This window comes from Taudactylus pleione, unplaced genomic scaffold (assembly GCF_031769625.1).
Source record: "Taudactylus pleione unplaced genomic scaffold, aTauple2 ptg000479l, whole genome shotgun sequence".
NCBI lineage: Eukaryota > Metazoa > Chordata > Amphibia > Anura > Myobatrachidae > Taudactylus > Taudactylus pleione.
The window spans coordinates 5,162,501-5,181,625 of record NW_028284881.1 but is presented as its reverse complement, the minus strand read 5'-3'; the positions used below and the strand labels follow the sequence as shown (position 1 = coordinate 5,181,625).

The 19,125-nt window shown below is 41.0% G+C and overlaps 1 protein-coding gene across 3 annotated transcripts in view; it reads right to left on the bottom strand.

Moving 5' to 3' along the window:
- ATP2A2 (ATPase sarcoplasmic/endoplasmic reticulum Ca2+ transporting 2) overlaps positions 1-19,125 on the bottom strand; it is a 48,131-nt gene that overhangs the window by 20,530 nt on the left and 8,476 nt on the right. For all 3 annotated transcript variants that reach the window (XR_015869951.1, XM_088449195.1, XM_088449194.1), the window contains exons 5-14: positions 16,418-16,556; positions 12,089-12,169; positions 10,738-10,823; positions 10,079-10,543; positions 5,799-5,887; positions 4,086-4,188; positions 3,580-3,711; positions 2,817-2,939; positions 2,384-2,602; positions 1,694-2,029 (exon numbers count right to left, since the gene is read on the bottom strand). Coding sequence is in view for 2 of the 3 variants with exons in the window: in XM_088449195.1 (XP_088305321.1) it covers positions 1,694-2,029; positions 2,384-2,602; positions 2,817-2,939; positions 3,580-3,711; positions 4,086-4,188; positions 5,799-5,887; positions 10,079-10,543; positions 10,738-10,823; positions 12,089-12,169; positions 16,418-16,556 (1,773 nt within the window). In the remaining variant the exon portion in view is untranslated. The remainder of the gene's footprint in view (positions 1-1,693; positions 2,030-2,383; positions 2,603-2,816; positions 2,940-3,579; positions 3,712-4,085; positions 4,189-5,798; positions 5,888-10,078; positions 10,544-10,737; positions 10,824-12,088; positions 12,170-16,417; positions 16,557-19,125) is intronic.

Below are 19,125 nucleotides of genomic sequence, written 5' to 3'. Positions count from 1 at the left end.
ATGTGAAGGTAAGAGTGATATCTAGAGATACCATGAATTCTCCCTGCTCCAGACCTACAACAACAGACTGAAGGAACTCCATGTTGAACTTTAATATCCTCAAGTAGGTATTGTGATCCTTTAAGTCAGAACAGGTCTGACCGAGTCATCAGATTTCGGAATTCCAAACAAACTGGAGTAGAAACCCTTCCCGGCCTGAGACTTGGGAACATGCACCAAAAGCCAGCGCAGATAGAAGCTTGTGTATGACTCCTAGTAATACGAAACTCCAGTCGATGGAAACTGGCAAATGGAAAAAAACCAAGGGGGAGGTTGAAATTGAAAATCGAGTTGGTCTCCAAGGGTGATGAGGTTTCGAACCCAAGCGTACAAGAGTCCACCCCACAATTCGTTGAAGTCACGAAGATGTGCTCCCACCCTGGGATCCCCCAGATGAGAGAGAAGCCCGTCATGCACTAGGTGGTAGCGGACTTAACCTTAACCTCCTGATGCGAAGATGTTGATGCGGCTTTCCCACGTCCTCTGTAAACACAGGAAGTTGAAGGTGGGTCCCGAGTGAGATCTTCTAGGAGGCGGAGCAGCAGATGAAAGAGAAGTGGACTTTCCTCCAGTAGCCTGAGAAATCCATTTATCTAGTTCCGCCCCAAATAAGACTTCAGGTGAAGGGAAGAGCTTCAACAGCTTTTTTCGTGTCTACATCCACTTAAATAGCTTTGTTAATCCAGCATCATAGGACAAAAGTGTCACACCTGTAGCTGTAAAAATGGACTTGAGTATTCTCCAATCTCCTGTCCGATGTCTCCTTCAAAGACATGGCTCAAGGAACCGGTAGCGTAGTCTTCTTAGACGAGAGACCGAAGGATCTACTGTAGGAGGAGTCTCACAAGATTTTCTGTTATCTGTTATCTGCAGGAAAAGGATAGCGCCTGGACATCGGAATTTTTTTTTATCCGGATGTTCCCAAGCTGAAATTAGAAGAGAATCCAGTTCCTCTGAAATTTGAAAAGTAGCCTGCCCTTATTTCTTTAAAAAGAAAAACGGAAGTCTTGTCCTTTATCTGCAATACCTGGCGGCTTACAGAAAAATAACGCCTCTAACTCTTCAGACTTAGGCAAATTTTGTGTATATTCACCCTCTTCTAGAGCAGGCAACTCTTCCTCCTCCGAGTCATCAGAGGCTTGTGGAGAGGGTCCCGATGCCGTGGCACGGGAAAAAGCCATATAGCTTTAGTCGATTAACTCAGGACCGCGCCCATGCCGGTTCCTCTAGAGTACCCGACCTGGAAGTTTCCCTCTTGCGAGAAGCCTCCAGCTCAACAGATAGATGCGACATAACCTATGTAAACTGCGCCATCCAAGACTACGGTTCTGGCATCGGTGGCGACAATTGAGCCTGTTACTCAGTATCACAAATGACACACAATAGGAAGCTAGAAGACTGCCCGTGCGTATCTAATCCTAAACCCCTGGGAGAAGTGTATAACACAACCAGCTTGTATGGGGGTATAGAGTGGGGAGGAGTTAGTCACACTTAAAAATTTAAAGTGCCAGCTCCGACTTAGCACACGTCTATACCGCACTGTCAGAAGCCTACAGTGTCCCCTAGTGGATGAAGGAGAAATAAGTGGATCAGTTTTAACTGCAGATCATTTAACATGTTTGGGCTATTTCGAACTAATTGTCTCAGTACTTACCATGGCTGTGATATCGTCAAAAGACTGCAGAAATTCAACAATTTTTGACTTATGTGAAGGCTCCACCCGAGCAAAGCAGCGCGCATTCATACAAGCTTCCCTCTGTGCAGTTGGGGACAGCTCGTCGAACTCTCGGCCAGTGAAAGCCTTTTCTGAAACGTCTTCATCTTCACGGAAGATACCAATGCGTCGGCAAATTGCTACTGCAGTTCCTTTGTTATCTCCAGTAATCATGATCACTCTGATGCCAGCCTGCCGACACATTTTTACTGATGCAGCCACTTCTGTTCTGGGAGGGTCCAGCATGCCGACACAGCCAACAAACGTCAGATTGGTCTACACATGAAAATATGTATTAGAGCATTACACACCATTAACACATTAATAAGTAATATCAAAACAAATACTTTTAATGCAAAATGTAGATGCTTTTAATAGCTGGGTATTTAAAATAAAATGCAAATTCTTAAGCAGTTGTGTGGTGTAACCTTTTATTATTGAATTTCTGCCAGTAGTTCGCAAACCTTGCCTACAATTACATTTAATCATTTCATAGTAAGGAATTAAAAAAAAAAAAAAAAGTCTGGCATGATGATTATTTTAAGTATACACAATGTTTCAAGCACGCTATGGTTATCAGTCCTTCTCAGAAATATAGTCTAATCATTATTTAATAGACACACTTATTACCTCATAGTTGATGAAATTGGAAGATTCCACAAGATTCATGTCCTCTTTCCGCGGCGGGTTATCATGAGTTGCCAGCGCCAGACAGCGCAAAGTGTCTCTGCCTGAGCCCCACTCTCTAATAACACTCGTAATCTTCTGTCTAATTCCTGGAGTCAAAGGCACTTTTGCGCTTCCAACACGTATATGGGTACAACGTTCTATTAAGCCTTCGGGAGCACCCTATGGTGTGGTTAAAAAAAAAAAAGTTGCATTAAAAGAAATAGATTCCCTACAATCTGTGCACATGGTTATTCCTCCAGTGTGCTCCAATGAATGACATACGAAACATACAGCAAGCATGTTAGTAGGTGGGAGCATTTGTCATGTTCTAATGCCCAATAATGAAGCTTTCCTAGGACTTTTGTCTGAAAGTAATGAGCTGAGCATAATTTACCTTTACAAACATTTTGTTCATGTTGGTACGACTTGGTTTATTTGGTGTACAGTAAACAGACATGGATTTTCTATCTCTCGAAAACTCCAAGGTGAATTCCTTCTTCATTAGTTGTTTTATAACCTGGAAATAAACACCGATAGGTTATAGGACAACCGCAACACACAGGAATTGCCTCATTTTATATGAAGCTTAAGATAGCAATGCCAATAGGAACCCAATCAGACCCTCATACAGTCCACCCCTGAAATCAGCAAGGATACAGGTAAAAGGAACTTAAAAAATGTAGTGAAGTGCTTATGCAGTTCCAGCAGCTAAAAGGCTGATTTGGTGGCCAAAGTTTTAGTAGCATGTTCAGCCCCATCCTGCTCATTACTGGCAACAGATACACTACAAGAAAAGTCCTTAAGAATGAACCTGAACAGGCATTGGCAACATTGGCTAGAAACAGAAAGGTTCAGCTGGCAGGTATTATGGTTATAGGGGGAATAAGATGTTCCTGAGCAAACGCCATTCAGTTCCTATTATGTCAACACAACACTCTTTTATTTGTGAAGAAGTAGTTGGAGCCAGAAGTGTGTCAGCTATTAAACTTTGTTCTCACTGGTTTAGTCTTGTTGTAATTATTAGGTTTTGTTTAACATTTTAACCAATCCTAATTTGTACCAAAATTTGTGGTACAGTCTGTGTGTTTTGGGTCCAATAATAAAATGTGAATAAAATAAATAGAAAAAAAAAATAAAAATAAGGAAGTAGAACTAACCGAATTGCAGGCATTAGCTCGTTCTATTTTGGACAGTCCCTTAAGATCTGTGTCAAATACATTTATTTTTTCAACCAGGCAGGTAAGAGCAGTCTCCGTAGCTTCTCCAACTTTCTCATAAACACCCTTTGCCTAAAATGAGAAAGTAGTGTCAGACATGAATTCTATTAAAGCTGTGCTCACATGTGAGCTTTCCAGAGGACCCATAGTGTAAAACAACATACATAAGTTTGAAATAGTTTTTATCATTATTCAATGGCCAGTTAACGGAAGTTTACATTAACTGACTGCACCCAGTGCTAAGGTCACCTCTGTGAGACCACATATGGTAGGTTACATTCTCATTGGATAAAGCCAAAACTTATTTATTCTTCATATGAAAATTCAAAGCATGGTTATACATTTTCTATGAACACCGTATGGAATCAGAATGGCACAACATTTTTTTATTCAACTTTAGTTTGTGATATATGAATATTTAATCTGTTCATGGCAGTCTCACAAACCTCATTAAAATCCAAAGAAGAATCATTGCAAAGGGCACAGATTGAAGAGAGCTCTACCAGTCCATCGTATTGGTGGCATTTCACAACCTTGCCATCTTTCAACCTTAGAAGAATGAATTAAAGAAAAAAAAAAAAAAAAAAAGTTAGTTCGTTTTGCTTCTCTGTGCAATGGGAAACAGTGTTATGCATCATACCCTTGGTTGGGTTTGGAAGTAATAAATTAATAAAATTTGTATTTTTCCCCATGTCAACAGTTGTACGCATTGCAACATGTCCTAGTCTGTGTTTAGTAAATGCAGTTGTCTTACTACAAGTTACCAGTGGACACTAGCACCTGCCCTATACTGCATGCAAAAGACACCTCCAAAAAATGGATTTTCACATATGTACATTTCTGTATGAGGCTGGGTATACACTATGCAATCCGTCGTATAATATATTGTTGCAGATCAAACTATACATCATGCAGATTGTATAGTGTGTGCGCTTGATTGCACGTTCCCGTTGCTCATCACATTGTCCCGCCTGCTGTGTGGCACGGCAGATGGGACAACGTAGTGTATGAGAAGGTGCAATTACATGCAGCGTGTAACACATCGCTCAGTCTTACGCTGGATCGTGCAGGGTGCACGGTGCGAACAACGTATTGTTACATCGCATTGTTGGCTGGGTCACACATCGTAATAGTGTGTACCCAGCTTGAGACTCATTTGAGTGGACACACTTGCTAAAGTTTGCCCAAATGAGAACATACTGACAAACCAAAGTTCCGCCTCTTCGGACGTAGGTAGAGATGTGACATGTACGGCACTGTATAGACCGTACATGCTAGCGCCTTTCCTTGGCACATGCCCAGTGCAATAGTTAAACAGACGTACACGCAAGAGTCAGCCCCAAAGGCAACACGATGCAAGCAATTACAGTATCAAGGCTGAATAAATTGCACACATTAGCAACAACCCCCTGTGGTCCTGGTGACATAAGATTAAGTGATCACAATAAACACTCTACCCTCTAATGAATGCTTCAACAGGATTCCTCCACCACGTTTCAATAATAAGTCATCAATGTCTGGCTCCAGATGTCACCAATGTATTGGCTTGCAGAGCAAAAAGGACTTTTACCCTCAAGATATGAAATTTAGTTGAAGTATGTCCGGTGTATGAGAAACTAGCAGCACCACTATTCAGAGTCGGTGGGGTTATTATACACGTTTATATAACAAGTTAAAAAGAGCAGAGTCGGGGAATCAAAAGGCAAAACACCAAAATACAGGCAGTCAGGGAGAATATTTAAACACACACACACACACACACACACACAAAACCAAAAAAAAAAAATATCTCTGCTACACCTGTAGGTAATACTTTGAGAGGGTTCAGCACCTTGTGAAGACAGAATGTGGAATGTAACTATTGCTGCAGGGAAGGAAATACTGCCACTTGTAATAACACCTGTTACATTTTCCAGGATATCCTCTAGCTGCATTCCCTTAACTAATTGCAGAAAACAGATATAATACATTGTAATCTGTAATACCATGCATTATTGCCAGGTTGTTTAACAGTTTTAAATTCCTTAACAGAGAAAGAATGGCAAATACAGCAGCACAGAGAAAAATTATGAAGAGGAGAGCAAGAAAGACATCACCAAGATGAAAATGATTAAGAAAAAAACAAAAAAACAAAACCATAAAACCGTAAAGAAACTTACACTTCTCCCATGGGAGCATATGTGGAGCCAGTTACAGAAAACTCATTCAAAAAGCAATTATCGCCTTCAACTCTATCAACAATAAACATCTGTAGAAGAGAAAACACAATCAGTAGGGTTCATCTTTAGATATATTTCTCCCTTTTATAACATAAGGAAACAGTTTCTCAAGAGTGTAGTGGTCCCTCACCAGAGCAATGTATACCAATCAGTCTATGGCTCTGAATCTGGTCTCTCCATAGAAGTAATCAGCCGATATAGCAGCTCTTAAGGGACAAATCCACTAGCAGACTGTGAAATGACTGCACGATTACGGCATTGTAATCGTGCAGTCATTTCAGTCTGTGCTGTACCTACACTGAATCAGTCGTTCAGTGTAGGCTCCCTCCCTCATCCCTGAACATGGCCAATCTGTCGTTATTGGCAGACTGACCAGCATGTTCAAGCGATGATTATATCAAAAAAGACTAGTGGGAGCGCAGATCGCTGGTCATTTTTGACATTATGCTGCCCGATTTGTATCAGATTTAACAAGCGGTTGAACAATAATGTTATCGTTCAATCGCTCTGTTTAATAGGGTAGTGGATGTGCGCCTTAATGCTTCCAAAGAAGCTATGTTTGGTCATAACACCTGCAAAACCGAAGAATCAGCAGCGAATCCCACTATATACATGTGCCTGGACCCTGCTAAATACAGTGAGTGGTAGGAATCCAGGTACCATTTATCGAGGTGGTGGTCTTACAAATCATTTAACATGAAATAAATAAAAAAAAATTATAACTACACATTTTCTATATTCATGTTTCGAGGTACCAATCAGAGTCAGAGCTCTGCTCTTTGCTTGCTCAATCACCACCAATTTTAATAGTACAACCCACTTCTTTCCACTAGTCTTCAAAACACTACCAAGTGTCCAATTCACCAAAGCAATCAAAACAAAAAATTGCCAATGGACAGAAACCTGGGACCAGAGGGTATATTTCCTAAGGTGCGGGTTTTTAGAAGTGGAGTTGTTGCCCATAGCAAGCAATCAGATTCTATTTATCCAGCACCTTCTAGAAGATAATAGCTAGAATCTGGCTGCTATAGGTAACAGTTGGCATATAATTTGCAGAGTGCTGGAGAACATATTTTCTTTTTTCTTGGCTAGATTTGAGCAAACACATGCATGCACTTGCCCATCTAGTCTCAATAAGTCACACAGTGCGATATGCCTGGCGTGAGTGAGCCGTCAAGTCCCGTACATCTCTGGTAGCGTCGGGCATTTTTTTGCCGAAAACGCATCTAGGTCGCAATGCGATGAGACACTACTAATTGGATATGTGACACTTGTATATCCAACTCTCAATCAGCATGCAAAGTGCTATGGTGCAACAGCAACATGTGAGTTCCGTTTCAGTTTCACACCGGTATAAAAGTGTCACATATAAAACTTAAATCAGCACAGTCATCGCATTGCGACTTGGATGCATTTTCGGCAAAAATAGACGTCCGGCACTAGCAGAGTTGCACGGGACCTGACTGCTCGCTCACGTCAGGCATATCACACTGCATGGCATATGGAGACTAGATAAGCAAGGACACATCTGTGGTGCATCCTAGTCACATCGCGACTTAAGCCCGTATACAATTAGACATGAAAAGTAGGAGACTTTGCCTATTGTACTTTCCACCGCATTCGCCTGTTTAACTCGATATCGCGGCATGCGCATCCCCGCGATTCGCCCTATGCAATTACAGAACAGGTGAAAACGCAAGTTGGCGAATGCATAACAAGGGGAAAGTACTGAACAGATTTGGGGTACAGACTGATTCCCTCAAATAAGACGCACTGATGCTGGAAATCATACAGATGTGTACTATTAACAGTAATAAAAGTACTTTGTGCCCTTAAGTTGTGTTAAAAGCTTTCTAGAAGCAAATTTGAAACAGTGGTGAAGATTGATAGAAAATATTTTTTGGTGAAAATAAATAGTCCAGTCAAATCTGGGGTACTTGAACATGGGTGCTAGCTTATTTTTGTGTCTCTAAAGTGCACTTTTTAAAAAGTAAAAAAAAAAAAAAGTGAAAAATCCACCTGCTGCATGCACCTGCAATCCTAAAAACACCTGTCCCATCCATCCAGCCCCCCCTCGGGGAAGGTGCCTGAAGGGTTCTGAATCACTTCCCCACATTTGCATCCCAAAATAGAGTTTTTGCACTTTTTCCCTCCTGCTATTAATTGGAGAATCTTTTCCGCCTGATCCAGTGCATTCCGCTTAGACGAATTGGTCCCGTAATTGAATTTGGAGATAAGACGCAGACAGGCGAAAAGCGGCAATAGGCAAAACCTTTTGGCCTCTAATTGAATCCGGCCCTTAGATTAAGTTTTGGCAAACAAAAGACGCAAAGACACTAGCAGAGTCTCACGGAACCAGGCTCGCCAAGCGTGGCTGTTTGGCGCGACTGCAGCAAAGACGAGAGAGGACACATCTATATCTTTTTTTTTTTAGAACTTGCGGGCATTAAGGGAGCAATTCAATTGTTAGCACTGGCGGCTGTCAATGACTGGATGGGTATGAAATGCCGACAGTTGGGAGCCCAGCGGTCAGAAACCAGACGCCGGGATCCCAACAGGGTTAACATACCCACACTTGTTGGTCAGTATGCTAACCATCACACTCTCCCTTCCCTAACCCCCCACCCCCCCCCTTCTAGTGCCTGAACCTAACCTTTCCGGTGCCTAACCCTAACTCTCCCCTCTTGGTGCATAACCCAAAGCCTCCCCCCTAGTGCCTAGCACTACATAAATAGGGAAACGCCTCAAGAAAACCGTTGAATGATCAAGACAGGAGCATGCATGAGTTTTTGACTTTTATGATCAGGTACTATTATCTTAAAGCCCTGTGTACACTGCACTCCAACTTATATTGGGATCAGAAGATGGAAAGAGCACTCGTAACTGAAAGGTTAGTGATTAATAGTGCAGGTATGTCTGAGGAACTGCCAATGTTTCCCGACAATAAATGTACCTGCAGCTTCAAGAAAGTGAGAATCACAGTTCTGATTTTACATCTTCCATCCTTTTGAAAAACAGACAACATCCACTACTCTCTAATCTCATAGCAGTCATTATGGCTCTGCATCTGTACCAGAACCAGGCATTTATAGTATAGGCTCTGATCACTCATGCAAGAAGCAGAATACACTGTGTTCAAATATTCTGCATTTCCCAAAAAGGTTCCATGACTACTTTAACAATAACATAGGAAACAGAATAGGCTTAGTCAGTTCTTCTTTGTTTTAAGTCGTTCTTTGAAGACACAATAGAACCCTCTGACTACAGTAGTTATGCAATGACACTGCAACTAGTCTCCTCTTGAATACTGATCAGCATGTGCTCTCCTGCGAGCAGAGATGTTACTGTGCCACTTAGCGAGGATTAGGTCAACAAAACGACACATCAGATTATTCATGTCTAAATAGGCACCGCATATAAAGTCTAAAAGGCTTTTATTTATTTTTAGTTTTTCGTAAAAAAAATACAGATATACTAAATAAAATCCAAAAATGAAAACCCATTAGGTCTATATAACTGTACAATAAAGGTTTGCTTGAGCCTCTAGGAAAAAATAGTTATTTTATATTCCCCACAATAGCGCAATCTCCTCTCTATTTAGAACGCTGTGATGGATGGAACCATAAATTACCTACACATCGCTGACTCACTCGTGATAATGCACCACAGGCCTCGCTGACTAGCACAATAATAACGGCTGGATTTAGGGCTTTTTCTGCAAGAAACAGTGACAGCTCACAGAGTCAAGGTGACACGGATAATGCAGGCAAAATTATGCTGTCAAGCGCTAGTCACAGGGAGGAGAAAAAGGACCCATTCAGTATTGCCAGCTAGAAGGTGCTGTGCTATACCTATTCAAAACCAAGATAAGCTGTAGGGATGGGAAATTTAAGATTAACACCTAGAATTTTGGGGCATTTTAGCTCAACATTAAATCAGTGCAAAAATAAAGCTGTCAGTATTTGCGCAGAAGCATGAATCTGCATCACAGCATGTAATGTGGAGCATAATGGTAAAAAGGACTCTGCATGTGCTCCCATATCAATAAGGAGATAAATACATTAAAATGTACTGTACTACAGGTAAATCCACAAACACACAGGCTTTATATAGGAGAAAGAACGGTATTCTGTAACCACAACCTGCACACGTCTATACTACTTCCTGTTATGTCAGAGTACGCTATAGTTTCACCGTTATGTAGAAGGCTTTTGGCTTACCCTACAGACAGACATCTGGTTAGTGGTGAGAGTGCCAGTCTTGTCCGAGCAGATGACCGATGTACAACCCAATGTTTCCACTGATGGCAAGCTCCTGACAATTGCATTTTTCTTGGCCATTCTTCTAGTGCCCAGAGCCAAACAAGTGGTGATTACGGCCGGGAGGCCCTCTGGGATAGCAGCCACAGCAAGGGCAACAGCAATTTTGAAATAGTAAATGGCTCCTCTTATCCATGAACCTCCATGGACAGGATCATTGAAGTGTCCGATATTGATGAGCCAAACAGCAATACAAATTAAAGAGATCACTTTGGAAAGCTGTTCCCCAAACTCGTCCAATTTCTGCTGTAAAGGAGTCCTCTCCTGCTCAGTGGCTACCATCTCATCACGAATCTTTCCAATCTCTGTGTTGACGCCAGTCGCCACCACTACCCCTATAGCTTTACCAGCAGCAATGTTTGTACCCTGTAGAAAAAACAGACGATAAACCAGATAAAGTGTGGCAGTGTAATACCAATTTATACAGTGCCCGCTAAATATATGTGCCCCGGTATTGAAGCATTAGCAAAGTGCTCAAAAATAGAACTGCTTCATATAGCAACAAGTTTCAATCAATTTTGAGGTTCACATTCAACTACAGGAAAGAGAAATTAACTTACTGAAAAAAGCATGTTCTTTTTGTCCTGATTTACAGCTCGTGGATCAGGGACGGGGTCAGTATGCTTAATGACGGATACGGACTCGCCTATAACATAAAACGCACCCATGGTTACTTGTTTCATAAAAAAAAAAAAAAAAAAAGGCACAATGTATTATATGAAACTATGAGAAGGTGAGGAGAGCCCTTCACTTACTTAAAAGGAATACAAAAAAATGCCTAGAGACAAATTTAAATCACATCAACATAACTGAAAAAATAAAGAATACACTAAACGGGAATAAACCAATCTACTTTAACACTGTTGTTTTTAAGGCCAGAAGACTTAGGGCTGGATTCAATTCAGCGCGATGCTGAATAGCCCTGGGAGGGAGCTATTCAAGTCACTGCACTGGTTGGGCCAACTAAAGGATTTCTGCTCGCACCCCCCCCCCCCCCTCCCTTAGGGTGATAGGAGAAATCTTACAAAACTGCCGGCCGTGTGGTTGTAATCTGGCTTAGCGTGGCCGGCACTTTAGTCGGAGAATGGCGACACCCATGTTAGGTAGCTAGAACCGGTATTCTCAGACATAACTGGCAACTGCTGATCAAATCAGCGCGGTGAATTGAATAGCCCCAGGAGCTCCCTCATGGGAGCCTTGCGCTGAATTGAATTGAGCCCTTTGTCACTAGCTGCTAAAGGGATGCAAACTTGTTTTTCTGCTTATGAACAGAGCGTCCTCTTTCCTTGCCAGGGTTGTTGTGCTATCAAGTGGTTACAATCATTTTTTAGCAGGACTGGTTATGTCTGAAACAGATCACTAGCATTCGCTGGCAGGAAAAAAAACCTCATGGTTTATCAGCTGCCATTACTGTTAACTTCTGTATAGGATTTAGTGATATTTTAGCTTATGAAATGCGCTACATAAAGTTTTATAGTAATTTGAGATTGACATTGAAAAACAAATGTTTAAAGGGATAATTATTGTCGAACATTCTGCTTTATACACTTTATGCATAGATTGTAAGCTCTCACAAATAAGCCCTCTTCCCTAACTTATGCCATCGGCTGCCAACAATGGCATCAAGCCTTTGAGTTAGGCTGTACTGCAGCCAATTTAGGTCTTATGGTGCAGCAATGTTTATAAACCTTGACCTGCAATGCTTTATACTGTAAATAATTATAAAAAATAATAATAATAAAATCGGGTTCATGATATTCCTGTACGTTGTAATGTGAGGTGGACTCCTTGTGGCGCCATATAAATAAAAGGGTGATAATAACAACTGTAGCACCTATCTAGTCAGAGTCTATAGCTGCCTAGTGGAGATAGTTCCCTCCCAAGGTTTTTTATTTTGTTTTATATAAGTACCAGTGAGAATGGATTGGTCTACTCTTAGAGTTGTAGATTTGATAGAAGTTAGCCTTATATCCGCTGGCACTTTGTCACCAACTAGAAAAAAGAACAAAACAAGTGTTAGAAAAATCATCATTCATTACAGATTCAAGCAAGAAGCAATTCTTTTGTTCTTAAAATAAACAGACCATATAATAGCAATTGTACATGCAGAAAAACCGTTGTTTGATGCACAAAATTCTTAAAAATATTTATATAAAAGTTACCTTCAGGCTGTGTGTATAAGGTGTATATGAAACAAAAGAGCATTAGATTTGGGTCCCATTCCCAAGATCTCATTATGATATGCAAATATTCCAAAATACAGAAAAATCAGATATCCAAAACACTTCTGGTCCCAAGCATTTTGGATATGGGAAACGCAACCTGTACTATAATAAGCCTACTGCAAGTGCCGTGGGCACCAATTATTTCTCGTCTCACCCTCCCATGCTTCACGGTGCCCTTTACTTTGCACGGGTTTAGCAGCTTTACGCGTCTAAATAGAGTGCATTTTGGCACCACAAGTACTGGGCGCCCGCGGAACTCGAGACCATCGCCAAAATACGGCCTGTTGGGTGCGAGTAAGTCAATTGAAATCAACCCTTTGAAACAGTCGATCAATTCAAAAAGGAGCCAGTGACAACTCAAAACACCACAATAAAAGACAGCGTAAAGTTATTTTCCTGTGATATGCCGAAATGAAGAGCACCAGGCAGAAAGCTGTAGTTTCCTAGCAGGACAGGAAGTTAAAAAATAAAATAAAAAAATAAAAAATAAAAATCACAATTCCAGATGAAGATGGGGACGCAGAAGTAGAGGGAAGAAAAGTTTGTACTTGAACTAATGCATTTGTTCTAAAAATAACAAAGGATAAGGGAGCTCTGGAATAAGTATTAGCTTACAGTCATTAGGCGGAATTCAATTGATTTTGCGGCCCGCATCTCCTGTCTAAAGTGACAGGAGATCGCGGGCCGCTATTCAATTGTGCCAGAATTTCACGCTGATCGCGCCCATAGAGGTCAGGTTTAGCCGCGTAAAGCAGCTAAACCCGACCAAAGTGCTGGGCGCGATCGCGAAAAGTGATGTTTGGGTGCCCAAACATGTCACTTTTCGCACATTTCAGCTCTCATCCCCCAGGGGCTGCGAGCTGAAATGTAGCGCTTGCCAGCTGATCGCGCCCGACAGGAGCAAGAATAGAATAGCTCCACCGGGTGCGATAGGGGCTGGAGAGAATTGAATTCCGCCCAGTGAGACTCTCCTGATAACATAGAATCTAATACAGAGTAGAAAAAGTTGAAATTCCAATTTGAATCTAAAACTTTTGTTTAAAGCATTTACAACATTTAAAACATTATCTTATCATAGTATTCAGGTAGGAGAGGCCGTCACTTCCCTAATACCACAGGGACTGACATGTGCAAACAAGTCCCCAGTGGGAGCCCTTATGCAATTACCAGTAACAACTTGTTTTGAGGTTTACGTTCTTAAACACCTGTAGGAAATCTTCCTAGGTTAAATAAATGGCCTATAGAGGCACCTATAATGTAATGGCTCTTCTGTATCAATATTGAAGAAAAGAACTTAGCAGTCCTGTTTTACTAACATCACATTGGCAGTGACTCAATGAATAACACCAAAACTTACACACAGACCAGTTTGCTTACATTTACAGGAGATGTAGTTTATATTATACAACATAGCCACTGCCAAATCTAAATGTAATGGGGGTTTAGAAGTCCTCAGTGACCAGAGCTTGGACTGTTGGTAGAATATTAAGCTCCATTATCATTTTAGCTAGAGTACATGACTAGAATATGGCTTAAAACCAGGGGGCGTAACTAAAGGTTTGGCATCGCCATTGCAAACTTTGTACACAGTCCTCTCAATTTCAGGCCACCCCAGCAATTCCTGCTCAGATAGAGAGGGCTTCAAAATGCTTCAGGTGTTGGCAGTCGCACAAAAGGGATTAAACTGGGGGCAACTTGCTTTCCTACTGCAGCACTCAGGAGATGGCCGGAATGAGGGGTGGCAGCATGGTCTGCAGCTGCATGAGGCTCTAACCTGCCCCCCAGCAGCTGCTGCAATCTAATGTAAATTGACCAAGCTTTTGAAATAAAATGGATCACTCATCCTTAAAGTTAGAACTTCAAAGTAAGTGATGACCAGTGGTCATGGAATTAATGCTTTTGGTTGATCAAACCAGTTTAGAGTTGAAGCAGACTCATCCCGCTATACATTTAAAACAAGTTTATATGCCATATTCTCACCACAAATGTCCATGACATGCACTATGGCTACTGCACAGATGCCACTATGGTGTGGACATTACAGTAAATGTCCTCTTATGAAGACATCCTTGGATAACAGCACAACAGTGACCGATGAGAGAACAATTTTCCAGTCAACTGCAGAATGGACTGGGGCAGGCTTGTGCTTTCCTTTTTCATCTGTTTTTGTAAAGCCCAACAACATAACTTCATATTATTGTTTTAAAACCTACATATATGTACTTCAACTCCAAAACACTAATCCCACCATGCAATCTAGATTACACACACACGCATTTTCCTGAACAAGCCAGACGTTACACAGGTTGTGTTATACAGAAGGGTTAGAAGTCCAGTGAAACATGTGCAGGTAGGTAATTGCTCCCAACCGGTTATCCTATTTCAAGGAAGGAGCCTGTCATGCAGATATTTTGTAGCAGGTAACACTTAGCAGACATTAACCTACTAACAACTGCAGAGGAAGATGAAATAAGACTTTATATTGCAGAAATGGAGACTGCGTTTGCACTCACAAAAGCCAGTTACTACTTTTTGCCAAGTGTGCTCTGGATCAAAGTAAAACATTTATAAAAACTCATTATAAAAAGGAACATGACACTAAGAGCTTTCAGTAATGGACATCATAAAACAGATCTGTGACAGACAGCCATTTTCACTACTGTCACAGAAGGCAAACTGATTTCGACATACAAATGTCATTGGCATATGGCCTAGAATTCCATCTGGAGATATGCATCCCTGTGTGATGTACTCCATTCCCCTACATGGACATCTCTCTACAAATTCTACCGCAAAGTCCATACAATACTAAACATAAAAAAAAGGTATTAGCAACGTGCTCCACATACATCACTTACTTAACATGAGTGCTGTAGGCCTGCAATAAATTGCAGAGATGTCTGGTCTTAAAAGCAATCTGACATTTATAGACATGAGAGCTTAGAACATGAATAGTAAGCTGCACAACGTTTATTAATGTTAAATGTACACCGATAAGACAGCACTGTGTGCACATGTACATATCAGGGCTCGTTCACACATGTGCTGTGTAAAACCACAATACACACTTCAGTTATATGTTAATGCATTTTCCACTATTACAGTCAGCACGCTTCAACATGATAAATAGGTTAAGTCATGTTCTAAAAAAACTAATTGTTCATTTTAGAATGCAGAGATGGGAACCAGTTACCCTATTCTGAACGCACTTTTCAGAATTTAAATCATTTATTACCAGTTATTTATTTAGTGCACACATATTCCGCAGCGCTTTACAGAGAATATTTGGCCATTCACATCAGTCCCTGCCCCAGTGGAGCTTACAATCCGATTCCCTACCACATGCTCACACACACATATACACAAGGGTTAATTTTGTTGGGAGCCAATTAACCTACCAGTATATTTTTGGAGTGTGGGAGGAAACCGGAGTACCCAGAGAAAACCCACACAAGCACAGGGAGAATATACAAACTCCACACAGTTAGGGCAGTAGTGGGAAATGAATGAAAAGCACACTGGATCAGTGTGAATGAGCCCAACTAAACAAGGATCGAAAGGGAAGAAATGGAGGTATATTTACTCAAGTGTGGTCTTTTAGAAGTGGAGTTGTTGCCCATAGCAACCAGATTCTACATATTAATTTCACACCTTCTAGAACACAGGTTTTCGAACTCTGTTCTCAAGACCCCAAACAGTGCAGGTCTTCCAGGTCTCCTCACAGACTCAAGAAAATAATTAGCTCCACCTGTAGATCTTTTAAAATGTGTCAGTGAGTAATGAGTAAACCTGTGCACCTGCTAGGCGACTTGGAAAACGTGCTGTTTGGGGTCCTGAGGACCAGGTTTGAGAACCACTGTTGTAGAAGATGATAGCTAGCATCTGATTGGTTACTATGGGCAACAACTCTACGTCTAGAAACCCTCACTTTAGTAAATATAACCAATGCATTGAAGCTGTTCAGTTAACTCATGAAAAAGTTACAACTAAACCTACACACAAGACAAAAACTCACCAGCAACTTCCACAATGTCACCAGGGATAATATCCCTGGCTTTTATCCTCTGGACACTTTTTCTGTCCTGTCGGTACACTTTGCCCATTTCAGGTTCATACTCCTTGAGTGCCTCAATTGCATTTTCAGCATTTCTTTCCTGGTTAAAAATAAAATCATACAAATTTAACTCCTAGAAGGCAGATCTATAAACCCAGAATTCTAGATATACACCTTAAACAATGTCTTGTTTGGCGCACACAGAAAAACAAATCTCAGAAAGTCTGTCGGAATTGTAGTACAAAGCATAAAAAGTTATATAAAAGCACATTGTCAATATGTATAAGAATTCCATTTATATTACAAGATACTTGCTAGTCTCTCCCAGTGATGACAGTGGGGCACATTTATCCATTAAAAAAGTTAACACAAAAAAGAATTTTTCTACAAAAAGAAAATAAAAATCACATTTGAGTATCATTCTATGGTAACCACAATTTCATGGTGACTAATACAAGGGAAAGAAAGTACATGTAATGTGCAAATATAAGGAGTCCTTTGTTTTATCATATTTTTGGGAAACCAGGACCTGGCCAGAAGAGAATACCTGCACCCAACATGAACTTATGCCATTAGGTCACACCTCAAAACTACATTATTGTGAAGTTCCACAATAGAAAGAGTTCCAAGTAAATTTATATATAAATATGGACAAATACCAGTTAAAATAAAACAAACAAACAAAAAGTATTTATAAATAGCATAAAGCCCACACAGAGGTTCATTCTTAGAATTATTTTTTGGAACATCATTGTTAAAAACATTTAATAGGGTAAAGGCACACATCCACTAGAAGACCTCAAAACGACTGCACGATTACGACATTGTAATCGTGCAGTCGTTTTGTCAGTCTGTGCTGTGCCTATGCTGAATGAGCAGTTATTCACTGTAGGCACAATCAATCACCTCTTAACATGCTCAACCTGACATTATCGTCAGTGTGTACAGCTTGTTTGGCCGGTGATAGATGTTTAAAATGAACAGCGGGAGTGCGCATCGCTGGTTGTTTTAGAAATTTTAGTAAACGATTTGCAAACAATTATAGCGTTATCGTTTAATCGCTCAATTTAATTGTCTAGTGGATGTGTGCCTTAAGAATGCACGTTACACCTGTAAAATGAATGCCCATGTATAGGAAGATCTAATGACTAGTGCAAGACTGTTGTTAGGAGTTAATTTATTGAACTAAAAATGTGGAAAAAGAAAAAATTAAGCCAATTATGTATCTAAGCCAGGGGTCAGGGAACTTTACCTTTTACCCTAAAATATATTTAGATACGCTGACGTTACCCCCTTGATTTGAAAGGAAGGAAATCCTATAGAAGTACCCCCATAGTTATGCCCCCTTAGCAGCGCCCTCATAGTTATGCCCAAGTAGCAGTGCCCCCATAGTTATGCCCCTTCAGTGCAGTTTAAAAAAAAAACAAAAAAAAAACAACTTCCCTTTATCCCCGTTCCTGCATCCACCACCGTCCTGTCCGCCCGGCTGATCCTCGGGACTGTGGGAAAGACGTCATGACGTCTCTCCCATAGTGCGCATGGAGAGAGCCGGCAGCTGGAGTTCAGAAGAGAACTCCAGCCTCCGGCTAACGCTGTGCTGCAGGGAAGGAGCCGGGCGCCCGCTGGTAATAACATCCGCTACACCCGGCATCAGTGACCTCCCAATCCTGGGGGTAATGGACGGACAAGCGGGCATGCAATGATTCATATGCATGCCTGGCTGTCCGTTCATTACCCCCAGGAATTTCAGTTTTACCCCAAATGGGGGAATATACCCCCGTTCCTCGACAACTGATCTAAGCTAACTATGTGCTACAATTCTCATCAATACGTAGTACCCAATAGAGCCTGCTGTAACTATGTGCTACAATTCTCATCAATACATAGTACCCAATAGAGCCGGCTGTAACTATGTGCTACAATTCTCATCAATACGTAGTACCCAATAGAGCCTGCTGTAACTATGTGCTACAATTCTCATCAATACGTAGTACCCAATAGAACCTGCTGTAGCTAAATGTGGTAAGACAATGTTGACCGAAAGCACTTTACCTTAAAGAACATACCCGCATGTGCTTCAAGCCATTACAGAAAATGCATCAAGATATGGACCACGGAGTACAACAGAAAATATAGCCAATGCAAGTATAGGAGTGCACATGTCCAACTTCAACATGGCATCTTGTTTGTAAACTAAATTAATTAATTTACATGTCAAATAAAAACAGGTAGATTCTCTGCTCTGTACACAAACAATGCACTTGTTCCATGCTCAATTTCCAAGCATGCAAAGTCAGTCAGTACAAAGACATCATCCAGTAATATTTGACACCATGCACAAGGAATATAGACCTATTATTGGCATGCCTAGTTCAGAGGAACTAATTACTATTTGTAAATTCATTTTGATTGTTCCTTCACAACAACTCAGCTATGGTATTTCTTAACAGCACCATTATGTACTAAGAAATTACAATTCTCTGCCACAGTGCACATGGTATAAAGAAAAGCTTGGCATGTGAATACAAAAGAGCTACTATATCCCCTCCCCCCACTGTCTGGGAGCTCTGCTTCAACGTGTTTTGAAGGTAAAGATACAAAAGGTTTTGAAGCAGGGTATGTGGCTGCCTGTTATAGGTAGTTACAACCAATTTAGTAGGTCCTTATTA